We start from the raw sequence: 22,831 nt of genomic DNA, 5'->3' as shown, positions 1-22,831 counted from the left end.
CATTTATTTATTGAGGAAAATGATCCAATATTACATATCTGTGAGTGGCAAAAGTATGTGAACCTTTGCTTTCAGTATCTAGTGTGACCCCCTTGTGCAGCAATAACTGCAACTAAATGTTTCCAGTAACTGTTGATCAGTCCTGCACACCGGCTTGGAGGAATTTTAGCCCATTCTTCCGTATAGAACAGCTTCAACTCTGGGATGTTGGTGGGTTTCCTCACATGAACTGCTCGCTTCAGGTCCTTCCACAACATTTCGATTGGATTAAGGTCAGGACTTTGACTTGGCCATTCCAAAACATTAACTTTATTCTTCTTTAACCATTCTTTGGTAGAACGACTTGTGTGTTAGGGTCGTTGTCTTGCTGCATGACCCACTTTCTCTTGAGATTCAGTTCATGGACAGACGTCCTGACATTTTCCTTTAGAATTCGCCGGTATAATTCAGAATTCATTGTTCCATCAATGATGGCATGCCATCCTGGCCCAGATGCAGCAAAACAGGCCCAAACCATGATACTACCACCACCATGTTTCACAGATGGGATAAGGTTCTTATACTGGAATGCAGTGTTTTCCTTTCTCCAAACATAATGCTTCTCATTTAAACCAAAAAATTCTATTTTGGTCTCATCCATCCACAAAACATTTTTTCAATAGCCTTCTGGCTTGTCCACGTGATCTTTAGCAAACTGCGGACAAGCAGCAATGTTCTTTTTGGAGAGCAGTGGCTTTCTCTTTGCAACTCTGCCATGCACACCATTGTTGTTCAGTGTTCTCCTGATGGTGGACTCATGAACATTAACATTAGCCAATGTGAGAGAGGCCTTCAGTTGCTTAGAAGTTACCCTGGGGTCCTTTGTGACCTCGCTGACTATTACACTCCTTGCTCTTGGAGTGATCTTTGTTGGTCGACCACTCCTGGGGAGGGTAACAATGGTCTTGAATTTCCTCCATTTGTACACAATCTGACTGACTGTGGATTGGTGGAGTCCAAACTCTTTAGAGATGGTTTTGTAACCTTTTCCAGCCTGATGAGCATCAACAACGCTTTTTCTGAGGTCCTCAGAAATCTCCTTTGTTCGTGCCATGATACACTTCCACAAACATGTGTTGTGAAGATCAGACTTTGATAGATCCCTGTTCTTTAAATAAAACAGGGTGCCCACTCACACCTGATTGTCATTCCATTGATTGAAAACACCTGACTTGTATTTCATGTTCAAATTACGTAACTGCTGATCCTAGAGGTTCACATACTTTTGCCACTCACAGATATGTAATATTGGATCATTTTCCTCAATAAATAAATGACCAAGTATAATATTTTTGTCTAATTTGTTTAACTGAGTTCTCTTTATCTATTTTTAGGACTTGTGTGAAAGTCTGATGATGTTTTAGGTCATATTTATGCAGAAATATAGAAAATTCTAAAGGGTTCACAAACTTTCAAGCACCACTGTGTGTGTGTGTGTGTGTGTGTATATATATATATATATATATATATATATATATATATATATATATATATATATATATATATATATATAAAAACATACTCCATGAAATACCAGGACATTTTAAATCAAAATCTGTCTGCCTCTGCCAGGAAACTAAAACTGGCTCGTCATTGGGTCTTCCAGCAGGACAATGATCTGAAGCATATCTCCAAATCAACACAAAAATGGTTCACTGTCCACAGAATCAATCTTCTGCCCTGGCCATCTCAGTCCCCTGACCTGAACCCCAGTGAAAACCTGTGGGCTGAGCTGGAGAGGAGAGGGCACCAGAGAGGGCCGAGGACCCTGGATGATGTGGAGAGATTATGTAAAAAGGAATGGTCTCAGATTCCCCACTCTGTCTCTCAAACCTTATAAAATGTGATAGGAAAAGACTTAGTGCAGTTTTACTGGCAAAGGGAGCACGTCCAAAGTATTCATTGCAGGGGTGCCAATAATAGTGGCACATGTGTTTTTGTTGAAAAAAATTATTCCTTGATGAGAGATTAGTTTTTTTTTAATAAATTTATTTCAATTAAAGGTTGAGTTTTTCCTCATTTTTTCAGTGTGACCTAAAGCGACTTCACCAAAAGGTGGATTTTTCAAAACTGTTCCACTAATCTTGACAAGTGGTGCCAATAATTGTAGAGGACGCTATATTTTATATATGTTATATGGACATGAGTGTTTTACTGAGAAATATACCACTCTTATTTTTCATACGAGCTCCATCCAGGACACGGAGAACCAAAACTGTGACATAAATCTCTATATGTCACTTGTGAGGAAATCGATGAATTGTTTTGATGAATTTGGGTACTTTTTATTTGTGAATGTGTCACTATAATAAAAATAAAATCACATGTTGGCTTGAAGATATGAAGTTTATCATCTCATGTTGAAAAACAAAATACATCATGGGTCTGAGTGACATATTTCCTGATATTTCACTCTGATGATGTCACTCCCAGTTTTTTCCTGCTGACTTGACGCGCGTTATCAAAATGGTGGACCGGTTCAAAATTAAAATTCTTTTTTTTTTTTGTGGATGTGTCTGTGTAATATAAGGAACATTACATGGTAGTGTGAAGATATGAAGTTTATCTTCTCATGTTGAAAATACAAGTAGTCGTCGACTTACGACCTATGCGACTTACGACTGATCGACTTTACGACTGTCTGGTTATGACTGGCAAGTGTTTCCCAGCTGAGCTAGTTGAGCGTACTACAGTTTCCGCCCCAGCTCCCGGAAGCGCCTCTCGCCGCGTACAACAGTTTCCACCCCAGCTCCAGGCACATGCGCAGTCTCTCTCGCGCTCCCTCACGCACTCCGTCAGACAGTTTCCGCCCCAGCTCCTGGTTTATGAAATGAGCAAATCCTCCCGCCAGCCCGAGCGCTGCAACAGCTGATGATGACGTAGACGACCCACAGCCAAGCACCAGTGATGCCAGCGGTCACTAAATTTTGTATTTTGCTATGTTTTACATTTGTATTTTGGTATGTTTCAAACTAAAATGTTTTCTATTTTTCACACCTGTATTTCGTATTTTTTGTTTTGCACGTATTAAACGAATTGTACTGTACGCAGTGTAGTATGCAGTGTTTGACTTAAACCAAATAATGAGCCAAGGTAATGAAATAAGAAAATGTTGATAAAATAAAACTTTAAGATGATTACAATATCATTACACATCACAATATACTTACGTTCATTTAACATAGGCCGACTTACGACCAGATCGGTTTACGACCGGTCAGTCATAACCAAATGCAGTCGTAAGTCGACGACTACCTGTATTTTCACTCCATTGCTTCGCTCACTCGTGAATATGTTCACCACTTGAATATATATACAGGCAGCACGGTGGTGTAGTGGTTAGTGCTGTTGCCTCACAGTAAGAAGGTCCGGGTTCGAGCCCTGTGGCTGGCGAGGGCCTTTCTGTGTGGAGTCTATATGTTCTCCCCGTGTCTGCATGGGTTTCCTCTGGGTGCTCCGGTTTCCCCCACAGTCCAAAGACATGCAGGTTAGGTTAACTGGTGGCTCTAAATTGACCGTAGGTGTGAATGTGAGTGTGAATGGTTGTCTGTGTCAGCCCTGTGATGACCTGGCGACTTGTCCAGGGTGTACCCCGCCTTTCGCCCGTAGTCAGCTGGGATAGGCTCCAGCTTGCCTGCGACCCTGTAGAACAGGATAAAGCGGCTAGAGATAATGAGATGAGATGATATATATGTATCAAAAGTATAAATAATGTATAAATTCTATGATATAAATGGTATAAAATGTCTCATATATTTCTTGTGACTATACATAATTTTACTCAGAAAAACTAAATGCTCATTAGTCACAACATAAAAAAGTACAAACTATAAAAAGAAAAAGATAAAACTGAGATTTTCATAATGGTAAGCATGTTTGGTTGGAGTGTATTACCTCCAATTCTTGCCCAGGACTGGACATAATTTCATACTCTTGAGTATCAATGTGCTCATCTTCATGTTGTGTTGTCTTAAAGAAGAAAGGGTAAATTAATATGTCATAGACAAATTAATAAAAAAAGAATTGTTGCTTGTATATAAAACTTTTTTTTGGTGTTGTTTTTACTTGAGAAGGAAAATTGGTGCTATACTTACTTGCAGTTTTGGTTTTTTCATGCTTACATACAGATTTTCAGACCTCTTGGGCAATGAAAACATTTCACATGCTAAAAAAAGGAAGTTTTGCAATTTTATAGAAGCAGAACAAACAACCTTTACTCCTTGTGCAATGTGAAAATTCAGTAAACTGGAAATATTCATGGAACAACTTACTTTGGTGATGTTGCTGGAATACAGTCACAGCTATATAAGCTAATGCAAGCAGTAATCCCAAAAATACCAGCCATGCAAATGAGCTTCTGCTGTGGAGCAAAAAGAGAAATTGGTTAAAATCATGAAATAATCAAACACATTGTATTTATACACAGAACAGTGCAATATAGTCACATCATAAAGTCCATAAAGTATAGTTCAACCCCTTTAGGGATTCAGAGAAGTAGGATTTTACCGCTCCCAGATATGTGTATCCCTCCGCACAGTGATGTGAACAGGCATCTGTTCATTTCCTGCTGAGCACCAATACCATCCGGTGTTGTCCATTGTTAGCTTGCTCATAGTCACACGAAATCCCCCATCCACACTGCTGAGCTGAACCAAGGTACCACTTATGTTTCCAGTTGTGCTCACACATGCATCTCCAATCTTACACCATGCTTTTGGTTGCTTGGTTGGATGATGGCAGAAAATGACCATATGGCTGCCCTCATATCCAGTTACCATCTGATCATCCACATACAGCTCAGGAGTAGCTGATGGGAATATAGGCCAGATTAAAAAAAAAAAGTATTATTTTTGTCATTTGTTTTTGCTTACATGCTGCCTTTTTCAGTAAAATGAAAATAAAAAAAAGAGAGATATGAATACTCTACAGTGGTGGACATATCACCCAGGACAAGAAGATTATTTCACAATTATTCCATGAAATCGAATCGAACATGAGCTGATAGCCAACGAGGCACGTAGCGCTGATTTGGCTACAAGCCATGTACGACAAGATTGAGTAGAATAATTGTTTTATTCTATCCACATTCACTGGATTTTGAGAAACAGATCGCTTTTATTTTTTGCAAAATCAATAAATGAAAACTTTCTTCAAAACGTCAGACAAAATCATTTCGAACTGAAAACCGTTTTTTTTTTTTCTGTTATGATATGAATTTTTCATATACTGGCAATACCGGTTTAAATAGCCTAAACATGTCCAGAACGCAAGTCTGGTAAATTGTTTCACAGGGGATGTTTTTTATTGCTGCACCGCTAAACACGCATGGAACAGAGTGTGGTGAAAATGGACAGTGGAAGTTCTGAACCAGAAGTTGTACCAGAAGTTGTACCAGACATTGAAGTAGAAGATGCTGACCCTGAAGAACTTTTGCCGAAAAAAGGAGCCGTGTCTGTTGTCTGGAGGTACTTCGGATTTAAAAGGTCGGACATGGACCAAACAGACATTTACTGCAAATGCTGTCGAGCTAAAGTTGTCACCAGAGGTGGTGGTAACACAAGCAATTTGCTGCACCACCTAAGCCGCAAACATGCGTTGGAGTACCAAGAATGCATGAAACTAAAATCGGCATCTTCCACACCATCAGGAAAAACCGACAAAGCTAAAGGACAGGCGAGTCAGACATCACTTTTTGAAGCGTTTGCTAAAGGCACTCCATACGACAGAAAAAGCAAGCGATGGATCGAAATTACAAAGTCTATAACCATTCATATAGCCAAAGACATGGTGCCCATCAGCACAGTTGAGATGGTCAGATTCAGGGGCATGATAAAGACGCTTGATTCGAGATATGACATTCCAAGTCGGAAATATTTTATTGAAATAGCGATCCCCAAATTGTACAACGAACACAGAGGGAAGATACAGGCAGAGGAGGCTACAGTCCCCCACTATTCAACAACTGCTGATTTGTGGTCAAGTCGCACAATGAAACCCTATCTGAGCTTGACAATTCATTATATAAACGAAGACTGGCAACTGAAGAGTTACTGCTTGCAAACAAGTTACTTCCCAGACGACCACACAGGTGAATTGCTTGCTGCAGGCTTGCGGGAGGCACTTGATGCCTGGGGGCTTGCAGGGCAAGTGGCCATCACAACGGACAGTGGGGCTAACATCAAGAAGGCTGTGAAGATTAACAATTGGACAAGGCTGCAGTGCTTTGGACACAGGCTTCACACAGCTATAGGTGTGTAATAGTTACTTAAATTAAATACTTTAAGTAATGGTAAAACAGACTATTAATAAGAACGGTATAAATACTTGTGCCATTGTTTTTAACCATCTCTTATTAGTCAGTGTTTCCATTTATGCATTACATAATGTGATATGTAATTTACTGGGTTTGTGGAAATTATTTGTATCTGAGTGTATAAATGAGATCCTTTAAGACTATCCATAAATTGATCTATTGCAATCATTATTTGGATTTATAAAATTTATAAAAATGTTTACTAATAGAATTGTTTGATGTTTTTGCAGAGACAGGTACGACAGATGATCGCATACATCGAGCAGTAGGTGTCTGCAAAAAAATTGTGTCCAAATTCTCCTGCTCCTGGAAGAAACAGAGGGACCTGGGGATACTTCAGGATGAAATGGGCCTGCCAAAGCATATGCTCACAGCTGAGACGCCTACCAGGTGGGGGTCGTGACAAAAGATGATAGAGAGAATGCTTGAACAGGAGAGGGCCGTTAGTCAGGTTCTAAAAGAAGACAGAAAATGTAGGCACTTGGTGCTCAGCTGGCAGGATGTTGATGTGCTGGAGTCTTTGAATAAGGTGTTGAGCCCACTCCAGGAGTTCACAGATGCCTTGTCAGGAGAGCACTATGTCAGTGTCTCCTACCTCAAGCCTGTGCTCCATCTCTTCAACACAAGCATTCTTGTTGCAGAGGAGAATGACACGCAACTGACCAACGATGTAAAGAAAAATGTTCTAACCTACTTGAATGAGAAATATTCAGAACCCATCTTTGATGACCTCCTAGATATCACATCTCTTCTTGATCCTCGATTCAGAACAACATACATAAAGAACAAAAAGGTGGAACAGATTATATCCAGAGCAGTTGACGAAATTAAGGTGGGGTTTACATTAGACTGTATCAGCGGATCATCAGATTAACGTTTTTAAAACGATTAGTGTGCACACAGCAACACCAATACACGATTCGCGTGCACACAGCAACACCAATACACGGATACGCTCGGCTCCGCAGGCATCCTGCGCTCCAAATCACTCCGCCCTGAACAGCAAGTGCCCTCTGGAGGGTGCGCACTCCGGCCCTGCGCAGCTCACAGAGCGCGCGAGTGAAGTGCACGAGCAGTAATTCGGGACTGAGCCGCTGTGTGTGTGATCCCAGCGCATATCACTTACCACTTGCAAGTGGAAGGATGGCAAGCCTAAAGACAATCATAACTACACAATGGGCAGTATTTGCATCAGTATTTGCAGTATTTTCAAACTTTTATACTCTTTTTAATGAAAGGTGATACAAGGCAGAAGTCCGTGCCGTTTTTCAGCAGTCGCGTCACATGACCAACGCCAGCGAATCAGGAAGGTGGATGTCACAGTGACGTTGTCCAATGACGACGCCAGCTAGAGCTCAGCACAGCGTATCCGCGTATTCTCAATGTTTACACAGCACCGGACCAGACACGATCTAGATTGAATATGTGGACCCTGGCGGATTCCTGTTTCCCGGCGTTTCCAGGCGGTTTAATGTAAACGGACAGTGCATCCACGAAGAAAACGAGACAGATACGGTCTAATGTAAACTTGGCCTAAGTCTCTACAAGATGAAGACAGCGCTGGCATGGCAACTGGTGCAGCAGCAGAGCCTGTCCCTCCTCCTGAGGAAAAAGGAAAAAAAAAACTTTGTCCAGCTTTTTTAAAAAACCCAGCATGAGCAGCATGGGCTCCAGCAGTGTTAGACTGTCAGATGAGGAAAGCATCAGAATGGAGCTGAGAACGTACCTCAACACTATAGAGGTTGACAGTGATGCAGACCCTTTGGAGTGGTGGAAACGCTACCAAGTGAATTTCCCCCGAGTTGCCAACGTAGCCCGACGATATCTATGCATCCCTGCTACCAGTTCTCCATCGGAGAGAGCTTTCAGCACTGGTGGGAGCATTGTCACGTACCACAGGGCAGCACTCAAACCAGATACTGTTGACTGTCTGGTTTTCCTTGCCAAAAATTTGTGATGTCTGAGATTTAGCCTACTTAGTGCCTTGTTCATTATGTTCATGTGTGAATACTGTTTCTGTACTGGTAATACTGCAAGCCAAGTTGCACTGGTTATTTTTCAATACTTGAATCAATCTTTATCTACCTGTGTGCACCTAGGTATTGTGTAATGGCGTTATTAATGCAGTTGCAGTTTTTCATGTTCATAGCAATTACAAGTTGCACTTGAATACTTGAATACTGGGTGATGTACCTGGGCTTGAAGCAATAATATTTTTGCTGTAAGTTGCACATTTTGCTAATTATGATTGCTATTATTTATTTGTTGAGGGTAAGATATTTGGGACTTTCTCGGTGCAATACAACCATTGACAAGTAACTTTACTTTAGGGTTGCTGGCTACTTTATGTCTAAATACCTGTTGTTTGTTTAAATACGTATGTTGTAAATGAAGGAAGGTAAAGTTTTCTAAAACAAAACAAAAAAACTGATAGATAACATTGAGTGTAGCTGGTTTACAGAAGTTCTAAAAATTAGCCTATAGTTTTGAAGTTGTTTGATGTGTTAAATAAAAGATTCTGCATTTTCACTTCAATACCATGCCATGTGATTCCTTCACTACTTTAGTTCCAACCTTTGAAAACTGACTGATTAGTCAGGAGATCTATGAGGCTCCTTTCTTTCCTTCTCTATAGGAAGGCTACATTAGAATATTATTGTTTATACTGGCATATCTGTTGGAAATCTTGTATTAGATATATAAATTATATTAATAAGATATTTAGAGATAAATGTAAATGTTTGACTGCTTCATGCAATGCATGTGATTCCCTCCTTTCATAGTGCCCCTTGAAATCTGTAGCATTTTATGGGGCCATGCAAACCTGTAGGCTATTAAAACTTATGTGCAATGCACAATAGTCATGACCATGGAATAGGCTATTCTTAGCCAATATGCAGTAAATCTTCTTTCAATCAGTGGAAAATGTGGTCAACACAGACTCGTAAAAAAAAAAACTTCAAATACCGTGAAACCGGAGTAATTCTGAAAAATACCGTGATTTAGAATTTTGGTCATACTGCACAGCTCTAGTTCTTACCATCAAATACTTTCCATATTTTGTTGCGTTTTTGTATTTTTTGGGGTTTTGTTTTCGAGTCGAGTTTTTATTTCGTCCTCGGTTGGTTCAGCAACACGCTCCGCCATTGTGTTTTTCTCTACTCATGGTATATGAGCTGATAGCCTAGTAGTAGAGCAGCCAATCAGAGCATGCGATTGCTCATATCCAGTGAATGTGGATAGAATAAATGCTGTTATTTGTTTTTGACTTATCATTGCCCAGTGGTTCATTAGGTTTACCTTGATTCTCTAACTATAGCACACTACTTGAATTCCACCACCTGCTGCACAACACGTGCTGGTTGACAGATGTTTCATTATCAATTCAGCATCAGGAACATCATAAAATGAAGTGTAAAAACACCATATAACCCTTAACACTATGAAAGACTCAAATAATATTGCTTATGTGTGATATAAAGAGAAAACATCACACCTCATAGCCAAGTGTTCACCAATGACTTGGTGACTCTTTGTTGAGGATGCAAACATGATGTGCCTCAGTTTCTTAGAGAAAGATACTGACTAGGCTATGTTTGTGTCTGTATTAATGCTCTTCATGAGTTAAGTAGCTTGCCATACACTTTATGGCCAAAGGTTTGTGGACACGACACCCATATGTGGCCTTTCCACAAACTGTCACCATAAAGTTGGAAGTGTACAATTGTCTAGAATGTCTTTGTATTTTGTAACTTTAAAATTTCCCTTCACTGGAACTAAGAAGCCCAAACCTGTTCCAGCCTGAAAATGCCCCGGTGCACAAACTGAGCTCCAAGGTTTGCCATGGTTGGTTTGGAAGAATTCAAGTGTCCTGCACAGAGTCCTGACCTCAACCCTGCTGAACACATTTGGGATTAATTGAAATGCCGACTGCACCCCAGACCTCCTTACCCAACATCAGTGTCTGACTTCACAAATGTTCTTGTGGCTGAATGAGTAAAAATCCCCACAGCCACACTAGTGGAAAGCCTTCCCAGAAGAGTGGAGGTTAACATAACAGCAAAAGGGACTAAATCTGGAATGGGATGTCAATAAGCACTGATTGGCGTGATGGTCTACATACTTTTGGCCCTATAGTTTATTGCATTACTATAGCTACTACATATTAACTTAGTTAAATAGTGTTCTTGGCAACTAAAACAAACAACTGGGCACAATTGAGTGTTCAGTTGCTAGCAAATGAGTTTATGATTTCTCCACACTTGTACTGAAATGGAGATTTAGGGCATTTCACATTTGACCCACTGGGTGCCTCACAGTAAGAAGGTTCTGGGTTCGACCCTTATGACTGACGAGTGGCCTTACTGTGTGGAGTTCGCATGTTCTCTGCGTGTTTCCTCCGGGCACTCTGGTTTCCCCCACAGTCCAAAGATATGCAGCTAGGTTACCTGGCTACTTTAAATTGTCCATTGATCAAGCTTGGAAAGGGATGGGCTCCACCAAGTTTAAAATGCCCTAGACACACTAATGACAGACTGTTAAAATGTCATCAGTGGTGCCCTTGCTGGCTATAGGGAAAAAGAAGACTAAGTCTGAAGGTTGGATCAGTTCTCGGCTTTTCATCATTGCAGGTTTGTTTTCCGAAATGTTAATTTCTCCCTCACATTTTTCGACATGAAAAAAACAAAAAACAAACAAACAAACAAAAAAAACCTCATGTGAAAATGCCTTGAGTTCATATTTCAAGAACACAAATGGATGGTAATCTCACCTTTTGTGACATTTAGTTGAAAATGTTTCCTTTCATAATGGCTAGGGCCCTCAACAGAACACCAGTAATGACCAGCATCACGAAGGCTTACATTCTTCATTGTTACAGTAAATATATGCTGGGTTTGGTCATCTAAGGTGGACACCATTCTGTGTTTCATTTCCTTAACATCTTTGCAAGAATGCCGTGAATGTCCAAAACACAGGTACTTTGAACAATTAATGTATTTTACATCATATAAATAAGGAATGATGATGGACTTTCCTTGTTGCACAGGCACATTAACTACTGTGTCTGGGACAGTCCAAGTAACTGCAGGAACAAGAAAGAAAAAAGGAAATAAAAATAAACAAACACATTTTATAACATAAATCTGAAGAGTGGAATCAATACATTTTAATCAGATTTTACTGTGGGCTATTGATTATCAATGTTCTTCCATCAAGTAGATAATGAGATATTTAACAGTTATTCCACGAAATCGAGTCATACATGAGCTGATAGCCGACGAGGCACATAGCACCAAGTTGTCTAATATATAGATTTAGGCACTGCCTAAAAGTGGAGTTCCTATCTGTTTCTGGGTTGTAGAATTTTCTTATCATAGCCAGCCTCTTTTGTTTTATTTCTTTATCGGTGAACACTGGACACTAGGCAGTGTGTATAACTAGTAATTACTATAATTACTAACAATAGTATGGTGGAGGCACGCACAGGACTGAAACTATCAGAAAACAACTCAATGGGTTTCTTTATGTATCCACACTCTATGCCTATGGGGCTCTACTCGCTCAGGCCAAAGGCCCGCACAGGAGCTCCGCAATAAGCCATGTACGATGAGATTGAGTGGAATAACTGTTTTATTCTATCCACATTCACTGGATTTTGAGAAACAGGGCATTTTTATTTTTAGCAAATTCGACAAATAAAAACTTTATACAAAACGTCTGACAAAATAATTTCCGCTGAGAATGTAAACAAACCGGCAAAATGACAGTAGCAATTTGTGAAAAATGCTATAATGAAAATTCTTGAAAAATAAAAAAAAAATACATTCTGACCATCAAATAATTTTATTCATTTTTTTTATATTTTTGTGGGGTTTTTTTTTTGGGGGGGGGGGGGGGGGGGGGTTCCTTCTTCTTTAGGGTTTTTTGGCAGTTGGAAAACCAACTTAAAGGTGCATTCCCACCACCAACTGGGCTGGAGTGTGGAACAGGAGATATTGGGGGGGGGGGGGGGGGGGGTGAGGGGCATATATTCTTTTCACTATTTCTTTTAAATACTTCATAACAATTTTGGAGTTTTGTTTTCGAATCAAGTTTTTATTTTGTCCTTGGTTGGTTCAGCAACATGCTCCGCCATTTTGTTTATCTCCACTCATGGTATATGAGTTGATATCCTAGTAGTAGGGCAGCCAATCAGAGTGCGCGATTGCTTATATCCAGGGAATGGGGATAGAATAATTCCTTTTATTCAGTTTGAATAAATCTTACATTTTTAAACTGATCTGCTACTATTCATACAGAAAGTAGTTCAATCAATTAAATGTATGTATCTCTTTCATCAAATCTCACACAGATCCATTGGATTTGTTTGCTTGATTGATCCAAAGACACTGAAATTGATTGCAGTTGGGTCCATAAATATCTGGAGAGGTACACCGTCACATTGGATTTGAAATGAAGCCATCAAGATGTTATTGAATTGTTGACTTGCAGCTTTAATTCAAGGGGTTAAACAAGAAATACTGCATTAACCATTTAGGAATTACAGCCATTTTTTGCATAGTCCTTCCATTTTTGTAGGCTCAAAAGCAATTGGACAAGCTATCTTAATGATAAATTTAAGGATTATTTTTAATACTTGGATGAAAATCCTTTGCAGTCAATGACCGCCTGAAGTCTGGAACTCATGGACATCACCAAATACTGAGTATCCTCCCTTGAGATGCTTCACCAGGCCTTTACTGCTTGTTTGTGAGTGTTTCTGCCTTCAGTGTTGTCTTAAGTCAGTGACTACGTTTACATGCACATCCAAATCGAGCTGCTGTTGGTAATCGAGCTGAAGGTCCCAGCAGGGGTGCCAGAGAAATCCAATCGTACATGCACACGATGAAATCGAGCTATTGTGTGAGGTGCATTGTGCACCCGAGCCACAGGTGGCGCTACACGCCCCATCATGTTGGTACACTTCCGGTTGTCATCATGAAGAAGAGCTATTCAAGAGTATAAACAAAGTTATCAGCAGTGTTGCCAGATACTGCTGACGTTTTCCAGCCCAAAACATGTTCAAATCCGCCAAAATGCACTTAAAACTGCCCAATCTGGCAACACTGGCAGTTCCATGTTCACAAGTTCCGTGCTCAAGCTGTTAGGCTTGCTCTAACAGACTGTATGGCTACAAACTGTCCTGCGCAGACCACTGTTTCATAAGACAACTTATTTTGCACAATTGTATATTTTTCTAAAGTCCATTTTTTGCTTACAAAAAATATATATTTTTTGCTTACAATTTAACTTATGTCTTAATAAACACACAAAAAGTTCAATTGTTTTGTTTTTATTGACATTCTTCAAATGTTGGACACATATATACCGGTATGTGTGTGTATATATATATATATATATATATATATATATATATATATATATATATATATATATATATATATATATATATACACACACAAATACAATGACTTGTTTATGTACACAATTCACAGCTATGCAACAGCTGTACAGATGTATTTGGTGATTCAGTAAGTGAGCTAAATTTTAACAGTGCAAACAATGCCACAAAAAGAAAAGATTCATGCCGTTGTCATGCCGACCGAGGCTGTTGTGTTACCCGCTTGTGGTCTCGTCACTTGTCACTTCCGGAAGGGGCAGTGCTGAAGTAAGCAGCTCGATTACGTATCTCGATAGGGACACATGCACTAAGTAGCTCAGCAGAAATCGCATAATCTAGGTCGTGTAGCTCGATTCTGAGAAATCAAGTTCAATTTCAGCCGAATTAAGGTGTATACATGGCATTTTGAACTTCGATTTCAGTCGAGCAACGGCAGAAATATGATTCTCTCTATGTGCATGTAAACGCACTGAGTGAAAAACATGATCAACTGGATTGAGGTTAGGTGACTGACTTGGCAACTGAAGGACGGACATTACATTTCTTTGCCTTAAGACGCTCTTGGATGTAAAAAAAAAAAAAGTCTGCAATTCCTAAATGGTGAAAGGAATATGATTGTGATTGCTAAACCTGGATAAAGACTTGAATTAAAGCTGAAAGTCTGCACTTCAGTCCCATCTTGATAGGTTAATTTCAAATCCATTGTAAAATCCAGATTCTCATTTCTCCCAGCATCTGCCCATGATAACTGACTGTCCCCCCCAATATTTGAAAGTGCAAGCCTTTTATTTCCGCAAAATAATATTTTGTTCTTTTTCACGAAGCTATTACAGCCCATAAAGTGGCTTGTATTATTCACCCCCATTTGAACTTTTCCATATTTTATATCCTGTAATTGAAAGGGACTTAATTGGGATACTGTGTCATGAATCCACACAAAATAGTTCTGGGGAGAAAAATCCTTTCATCATCTAGTGGAGCACCTTTAAATATATCATGATGTGCAATAGCTCAGTCACGAAGAATATGGCACAACTGTGATTCTGCCAAGAGGGGACTGAACAACCAAAAGTGATTGGGTAAAGAGGCCATTAGTCAAAGAATCAATTGGGTTCCAATTTGTAACACTACAAAATAGCGAAAATTTCAAGGGGATTCAGTACTTATGGAAAGTATTATATATACAGTGTCTTGCAAAAGTTTCATCCCCCTTGGTGTTTGTCCTGATTTGTTGCATTACAAGCTGGAATTAAAATGGATTTTTGGGGGTTAGCACCATCTGATTTACACAACATGCCTACCACTTTAAAGGTGCAAATTGTTTTTTATTGTGACACAAACAATAATTAAGATGAAAAAACAGAAATCTGGAGTGTGCATAGGTATTCACCCCCCAAAGTCAGTATTTTGTAGAGCCACCTTTTGCTGCAATTACAGCTGCAAATCTCTTGGGGTATGTCTCTATTAGCTTTGCACATCTAGCCACTGAGATTTTTGCCCATTCCTCAAGGCAAAACCGCTCCAACTCCTTCAAGTTAGATGGGTTGTGTTGGTGTACAGCAATCTTCAAGTTATGCAGCAGATTCTCAACTGGATTGAAGTCTGGGCTTTGATTAGGCCATTCCAAGACATTTAAATGTTTCCCTTTAAACCACTCCAGTGTAGCTTTAGTAGTATGTTTCGGGTCATTGTCCTGCTGAAACGTGAACCTTCGTCCCAGTCTTAAACCTCTGGCTGACTCAAACAGGGTTTTCCTCCAGAAATGCCCTGTATTTAGCGCCATCCATCTTTTCTTCAGTCCTGACCAGCTTTCCTGTCCCTGCAGATGAAAAATATCCCCACAGCATGATGCTGCCATTGCCATGCTTCACTGTAAGAATGGTGTTCTCAGGGTGATGGGAAGTGTTGGGTTTGCGCTACACATGGCATTTCCCATGATGGCCAAAAAGATCAGTTTTAGTCTCATCTGACCAGAGAATCTTCTTCCATGTGTTTGGGGAGTCTGCCACATGCTGTTGGGCAAACTCCAAATGTGTTTTCTTAAGCAATGACTTTTTTTTTCTGGCCACTCTTCCATAAAGCCCCACTCTGTGCAGTGTATGGCTTAAAGCGCTCCTATGGACAGATACTCCCATCTCCACTGTGGATCTTTGCAGCTCCTTCAGTGTAATTTTTGGTATCTTTATTGCATCTCTGATTAACGCCCTCCTTGCCCGGTCTGTGAGTTTTGGTGGGCGGCCTTGTCTTGTCAGGTTTGTAGTGGTGCCATATTCTTTCCATTTTGCTATAATGGATTTAATGGTGCTCCCTGGGATATTCAAAGTTTGGAATATTTTTTTATAGCCAAACCCTGATGTACAGTGGTGCTTGAAAGTTTGTGAGCCCTTTAGAATTTTCTATATTTCTATATAAATGACCTAAAACACCATCAGATTTTCACACAAGTCCTCAAAGTAGATAAAGAGGACCCAGTTAAACAAATGAAACAAAAGTATTATACTTGGTCATTTATTTATTGAGGAAAATGATCCAATATTACATATCTGTGAGTGGCAAAAGTATGTGAACCTTTGCTTTCAGTATCTGGTGTGACCCCCTTGTGCAGCAATAACTGCAACTAAACTTTTCCGGTAACTGTTGATCAGTCCTGCACACCAGCTTGAAGGAATTTTAGCCCATTCCTCCATACAGAACAGCTTCAACTCTGGGATGTTGGTGGGTTTCCTCACGTGAACTGCTTGCTTCAGGTCCTTCCACAACATTTTGATTGGATTAAGGTCAGGACTTTGACTTGGCCATTCCAAAACATTAACTTTATTCTTCTTTAACCATTCTTTGGTAGAACGACTTGTGTGTTAGGGTCGTTGTCTTGCTGCATGACCCACCTTCTCTTGAGATTCAGTTCATGGACAGATGTCCTGACATTTTCCTTTAGAATTCGCTGGTATAATTCAGAATTCATTGTTCCATCAATGATGGCAAGCCGTCCTGGCCTAGATGCAGCAAAACAGGCCCAAACCATGATACTGCCATCACCATGTTTCACAGATGGGATAAGGTTCTTATGGTGGAATGCAGTGTTTTCTTTTCTCCAAACATAACGCTTCTCATTTAAACCAAAAAGTTCTATTTTGATCTCATCTGTACACAAAACATTTTTCCAATAGCCTTCTGGCTTGTCCATATGATCTTTAGCAAATTGCAGATGAGCAGCAATGTTCTTTTTGGAGAGCAGTGGCTTTCTCCTTGCAATCCTGCCATGCACACCATTGTTGTTCAGTGTTCTCCTGATGGTGGACTCATGAACATTAGTCAATATGAGCGAGGCCTTCAGTTGCTTAGAAGTTACCCTGGGGTCCTTTGTGACCTCGCCGACTATTACACGCCTTGTTCTTGGAATGATCTTTGTTGGCCGACCACTCCTGGGGAGGGTAACAATGGTCTTGAATTTCCTCCATTTGTACACAGTCTGTCTGACTGTGGATTGGTGGAGTCCAAACTCTTTAGAAATGGTTTTGTAACCTTTTCCAGCCTGATGAGCATCAACAATGCTTTTTCTGAGGTCCTCAGAAATCTCCTTTGCTCATGCCATGATACACTTCCACAAACATGTTGTGAAGATCAGACTTTGATAGATCCCTGTTCTTTAAATAAAACAGGGTGCCCACTCACACCTGATTGTCATCCCCTTGATTGAAAACACCTGACTCTAATTTCACCTTCAAATTAACTCGAGGTTCACATACTTTTGCCATTCACAGATATGTAATATTGGATCATTTTCCTCAATAAATAAATGACCAAGTATAATATTTTTGTCTCATTTGTTTAACTGGGTTCTCTTTATCTACTTTTAGGACTTGTGTGAAAATCTGATGATGTTTTAGGTCATATTTATGCAGAAATATAGAAAATTCTAAAGGGTTCTCTGACCTGTTTGGAGGCTCCTTGGTTTTCATGTTGCTTGCTTAGTAGTGTACAGGGGTGGACAGTAACAAAGTGCATTTACTTGAGTACTGTACTTACTGTCAGTACACTTTTTGAATATCTGTACATTACTTGAGTATTATTTTTTTAAACTTAAGATTTTAACTTCACTACATTCAAAAGACAAATATCGTATTTTTTACTCCACTGCATTTTGATCAAGGTCCTCGTTACTTGTTACTATGAAACAGCTTTGATAGTGGATGTTTTTTTGCAGCTTTTCTTTTTTCATTGTTTTTTCGTAGGTGACACTGAGACAGCCTATCAGTAATCACTAGTGTCACGTCACATCCATAAACTGGATAAAATCAAGTTCAGTGATTTCCCAGTAGCATTATTTGAACACGATCAGTTGATGACAGAATGGAAGGAGGCGGTTCTTTTGGAGAATGCATGCACCCATGGCCCATGAATCCATGTTTCAGTTTTCTGAAAGGATTAAAGATTCATTTCGTTTTAAATGTTTGCTTTGTTTGCCGAAAATGAACCACATCACGGCCTACAAAAACTCGCCGTCCAACCCGTAGAAGCATATTGAGGTCTGTAAATGTTTTATTCCAAGAGAAAGCTTGCAATGAAGTTGTCTGTGCTTTTAGAGCTAGTGATAACATTGCAATAGCTGTGCAGTCTGGTTAGTCAAATGACTTTCTATGGATTTGCCCGCCAAGTTGCCATAGCCTTGTCCACGGCTAATGTTTACACATAGTGAAGGAGGACATGAGGATGGTTGGTGTGACAGAAAAAAGATATGGAGGACAGGAGGAGATGGAGGGAGATTATCTGCTGTAGCAACCCCTAATGAGAACAGCCAAGAGAAGAATAAGAAAAAGAAGCCAGATAGACAAGATAATAGTAGGCTACATGTTATGGACAAGACAAGCATGGCTACATTTTGCTGGACTGTAAATATAGCTTGTCTCAAACACTGAAACTTTTAACCATCTACCTTCTTTGAGTATGATTGGTACTGCATGCTGAAAAGCAGAAAGAGAATATCAATATGAATTTCACTGTGACCAGTATAATTTAGAATCTGTTCCATTCATTTAGCACTTTTCAGTATATAGTACCAATAAGAAAAGGACTTTAGTTTCTGTATGTGGCTGCATTCACAGTTCAGCCATCCTGGGCCTGTATACCTACACTTTTCATAACAACCTGAAGGACACTCTGCACTATAGTCCTCAGAGTCTCTAGAATATGTACTTCACCCATTATCCCTTAAGATACAAAAAATGTGTGTGTCAATCCAGTGGGGGAAATCGCAAAGTATTCAATACATCAGCTATTTCCAGTGTAGCTATTCACATGAAACATTGAGCAGACATTGGTATTAACAGTATAAAACTACACAGAAAAAGAAATTGTAATATTCCAGTTTCACCCAAGATCTTCATGACAAGATTATTGAGTAGCATAGCAACTGCACTCGTTACCAATGGATTTCTCAACCCCTAAATGTCCCATTAAGAACAACACCATTATCTCCAAGTGGAAGGAACATCACTCAACCATCAACCAGCCATGCACAGGAGCTTCTTGCAAGATTTCTGTTCTGGGCAGTCAAAGTGTTAAGCCAGTATCTCACTGGGCTGCAACAGCCTGCGACTAGTTGGAGACACAACAATTGTGATAAAATATGCAAATTCAGTTCTTGCACTTCAGCCAGTATCTCACTTCACGGAAACTGACTTGAGAAGGGTTCGTGATGGCTTTGCAACACCAGCGATGCATTTGCGGCTGTTTTGAGAGAAATTTTGTCGCACAATTTTTTAAAACATTTTCAAAATTTCAGCGATGAAGGAGGGACACTTTGCGACTCATGCGAGGAAATTGAGAAGCCCCGTGAATGTTTCAAGACACTTTTGAAACTCTCTCATGAATGACGTTCGCAATTTGTCGCAAGCTGTCGCAGCCCAGTGAGATACTGGCTTTAGTCAGAAGAGTAGCCCAAGAGCTGAAGACCACTCAAAAAGCACTCTAAAAAGAGCTGGAAGCAGTGGGTACAGTTGTCACAGAGAAAACAATCAGTAATGCACTCCACAGCCATGGTCTCCATTCTTGTTCACCACAGAAGATTCCATTACTGAAGAAAAGGTATGTTGAAGCTTGGGTGAAGTTTGCTCCAGAACATTTGGAGAGGTCTACGGTACCAATGGAATACAAAATATCGAAGGGAAAATGAACAGAGTCATGTACTGGAAAATTCTTGGGAATAAACTTTTGCCATCCACTAGGATGATGAGGATGAGACGTGGGCAGACTTTCTAGTAGGACAATGATCCAAAACATAATGTAAAGGCAACTCTAAATTGGTTCCATAGGTAGGCATATCAGACACTCACTGGCTATGCTGTGAAAATTATGCATGCAGATGCTCATCTAAGCTTCCAAATCTGTCATTGTTTCATTCTTGAATATTTTCTATGGTGAATAGTATCATTAAAAAGCTTAATAATCTCTGCTTTCCAAAGAAATTTATCTCGTTAAGATCTGTTCAGTATTTTGGGAGTAACAGCAGGTTAAAGTTGGTATACCGTAACAGAGTAAAAACTCTGTTCGCGTGACGTCGGAAACCTGACAATGCTTTTTGAGTCATGGGAAAACGGTCAGGCTCTCTGTCTTCTGATTGGTTTCTGACTAAATTACTTGTGAATATAAAATCAGATAACTTTTATAGGGATGTTCTCTTGCTCTCACTGTTTCTGATGAAGTATTCAGCAAAATTTTCCGTCAGCTAGTTTTAATGTTGTGATTCACGGGAGACTTTGAAGTGAGTTTTCATAGCTTTACCTACTTATTTTTCTCAAATCAAACTGATTCATGTAAATAAATAACTATTTTAGAATATAACTGTAGTTGTTTTGATGAAAAATATTGAGGGTAGAAGCTCGAATTCACAGTGGAGCGGGTGGGAAGGGTCATTTATGATTTTCGTGGTTTTGTTTAAAATCTGTTCATCATACATTATACTTAAGTGCTTTTGTGGCTTTCCTATTATCTTTGTGGCCATATTCACTATTCTCTGTAGCTTATTTTTTCTCTGCATGTTCAAGTTACCAAACCACATGATCATATTAAATGATAAAATGCTTTCAACAAGATCTTTATACACTGTTTGTAGGATGTCCTTGTTCACACCAAAGTTTCTGAGTCTATGGAGTAGGTAAAGACGTTGTGAGCACCTTTTAAAAATAAAATCTGTGTTTTCTTTAAAAATGAGTTTACTGTCTATAAAAGTGCCAAGATATTTAAAATCGTTCACAACTTCCACTGTCTGTCCCTTAATGATTATTGGAGATAACAGGTCCTTATCATTTTGAATGACAAGTTCTTTAGTCTTACTTGCATTCATTTCTAAAAAACTATTTTGGCACCATTCTTGAAGAGATGATGTTTGGCGGGCGTAAGCATATTCTCTTTCCATATCACCCTGCTGCAGTAGACCAACCAGAGCCAGGTCATCAGCATATTTAAATAACCTAAAATGTTCTTCTTGGATTTTGAATTCGTTCGTATATATAGAGAACAGTAAGGGAGATAAAATGGTGCCCTGCGGTGCCCCAGTATTCAAAACAGTGAGATCTGACTCAATATTCCCCACGATAACCCATTGAGGGCGGTCAGAGAGAAAATCCCTAACCCAATGAATTATTCCACCATTAACCCCTAAATCAACAAGTCTTTGCAACAGTACATGAATTTGCATAGAATTAAAAGCAGATGTAAAATCTATGAACAAGATTCTAGCGTAATGAGAAGGAACTTGTAAGTGTTTGGCTAAGATATTAAACAGTATTATAGTTGCATCATCTGTGCCCCTTTGACATTTAGCCCATGTTTACATTAGACCGTATCAGCGGATCATCAGATTAACGTTTTTAAAACGATTAGTGTGCACACAGCAACACCAATACACGATTTGCGTGCACACAGCAATACCAATACACGGATACGCTCGGCTCCGCAGGCATCCTGCGCTCCAAATCACTCCACCCTGAACAGCGAGTGCCCTCTGGAGGGTGCGCACTCCGGCCTTGCGCAGCTCACAGAGCACGCGAGTGAAGTGCACAAGCCACGATTCGGGACTGAGCCGCTGTGTGTGTGATCCCAGCGCATATCACTTACCACTTGCAAGTGGAAGGATGGCAAGCCTAAAGACAATCATAACTACACAATGGGCAGTATTTGCATCAGTATTTGCAGTATTTTCATACTTTTATACTCTTTAATGAAAGGTGATACAAGGCGGAAGTCCGCGCCGTTTTTCAGCAGTCGCGTCACATGACCAACGCCAGCGAATCAGGAAGGTGGATGTCACAGTGACGTTGTCCAATGAGACGCCAGCTAGAGCTCAGCACAGCGTATCCGTGTATTCTGAATGTTTACACAGCACCGGAGCTGACACGATCTGGATTGAATACGTGGACGCTGGCGGATTCCCGTTTCCCGGCGTTTCCAGGCGGTTTAATGTAAACGGACAGTGCATCCGCGAAAAAAATGAGACAGATACGGTCTAATGTAAACGTAGCCTTATATGCAAATTGGAGTTGGTCTAAAGTGTTGGATACACTAGCAGTTATATGCTTGCTCACCACTCTCTCCATACATTTGCATAGAATGGAAGTGAGTGCAATGGGTCTAAAGTCATTCAGTTCAGTTGCACCAGGTTTTTTAGGAACTGGCACAATATTTGACCGCTTCCATGTGTTGGGAACTGTGGATGTCTGTAGCAAAAGTTGCTACAGACATCCACAGTTCCCAACACATGGAAGCGGTCAAATATTGTGCCAGTTCCTAAAAAACCTGGTGCAACTGAATGACTTTAGACCCATTGCACTCACTTCCATTCTATGCAAATGTATGGAGAGAGCCTGAGCCCATTTTGTGATTTCCAATACAGAAGCATGCCTGTATGTGATGCAGTGCCGTCTAAGGGCCTCTGCTCTTGCGACAAGGCTTTTGCAGATAGCTTTTCGCAGACAGTTGTAATTTATCGTTGAGCGGGGAGTAATAGGCGTGCGTGATGTTATTCACCGCCACAACGCAAGGGGGCACGAAGTCGCGAAATCGCTAGGAGTAGTTGGTGG

At 40.0% G+C, this 22,831-nt stretch overlaps 1 protein-coding gene across 3 annotated transcripts in view; it reads right to left on the bottom strand.

The window, feature by feature from the left end:
* Positions 1 to 22,831, bottom strand: part of si:ch1073-59l16.1 (polymeric immunoglobulin receptor) — a 50,372-nt gene that overhangs the window by 15,491 nt on the left and 12,050 nt on the right. For all 3 annotated transcript variants that reach the window (XR_009654666.1, XM_060920708.1, XM_060920709.1), the window contains exons 2-6: positions 11,124 to 11,435; positions 4,546 to 4,846; positions 4,311 to 4,399; positions 4,134 to 4,204; positions 3,934 to 4,008 (exon numbers count right to left, since the gene is read on the bottom strand). Coding sequence is in view for 2 of the 3 variants with exons in the window: in XM_060920708.1 (XP_060776691.1) it covers positions 3,934 to 4,008; positions 4,134 to 4,204; positions 4,311 to 4,399; positions 4,546 to 4,846; positions 11,124 to 11,435 (848 nt within the window). In the remaining variant the exon portion in view is untranslated. The remainder of the gene's footprint in view (positions 1 to 3,933; positions 4,009 to 4,133; positions 4,205 to 4,310; positions 4,400 to 4,545; positions 4,847 to 11,123; positions 11,436 to 22,831) is intronic.

The sequence above is a fragment of the Neoarius graeffei genome, chromosome 5, assembly GCF_027579695.1.
Source record: "Neoarius graeffei isolate fNeoGra1 chromosome 5, fNeoGra1.pri, whole genome shotgun sequence".
In the NCBI taxonomy this organism is placed as follows: domain Eukaryota; kingdom Metazoa; phylum Chordata; class Actinopteri; order Siluriformes; family Ariidae; genus Neoarius; species Neoarius graeffei.
This window is presented reverse-complemented; position numbering and strand designations above follow the sequence as displayed.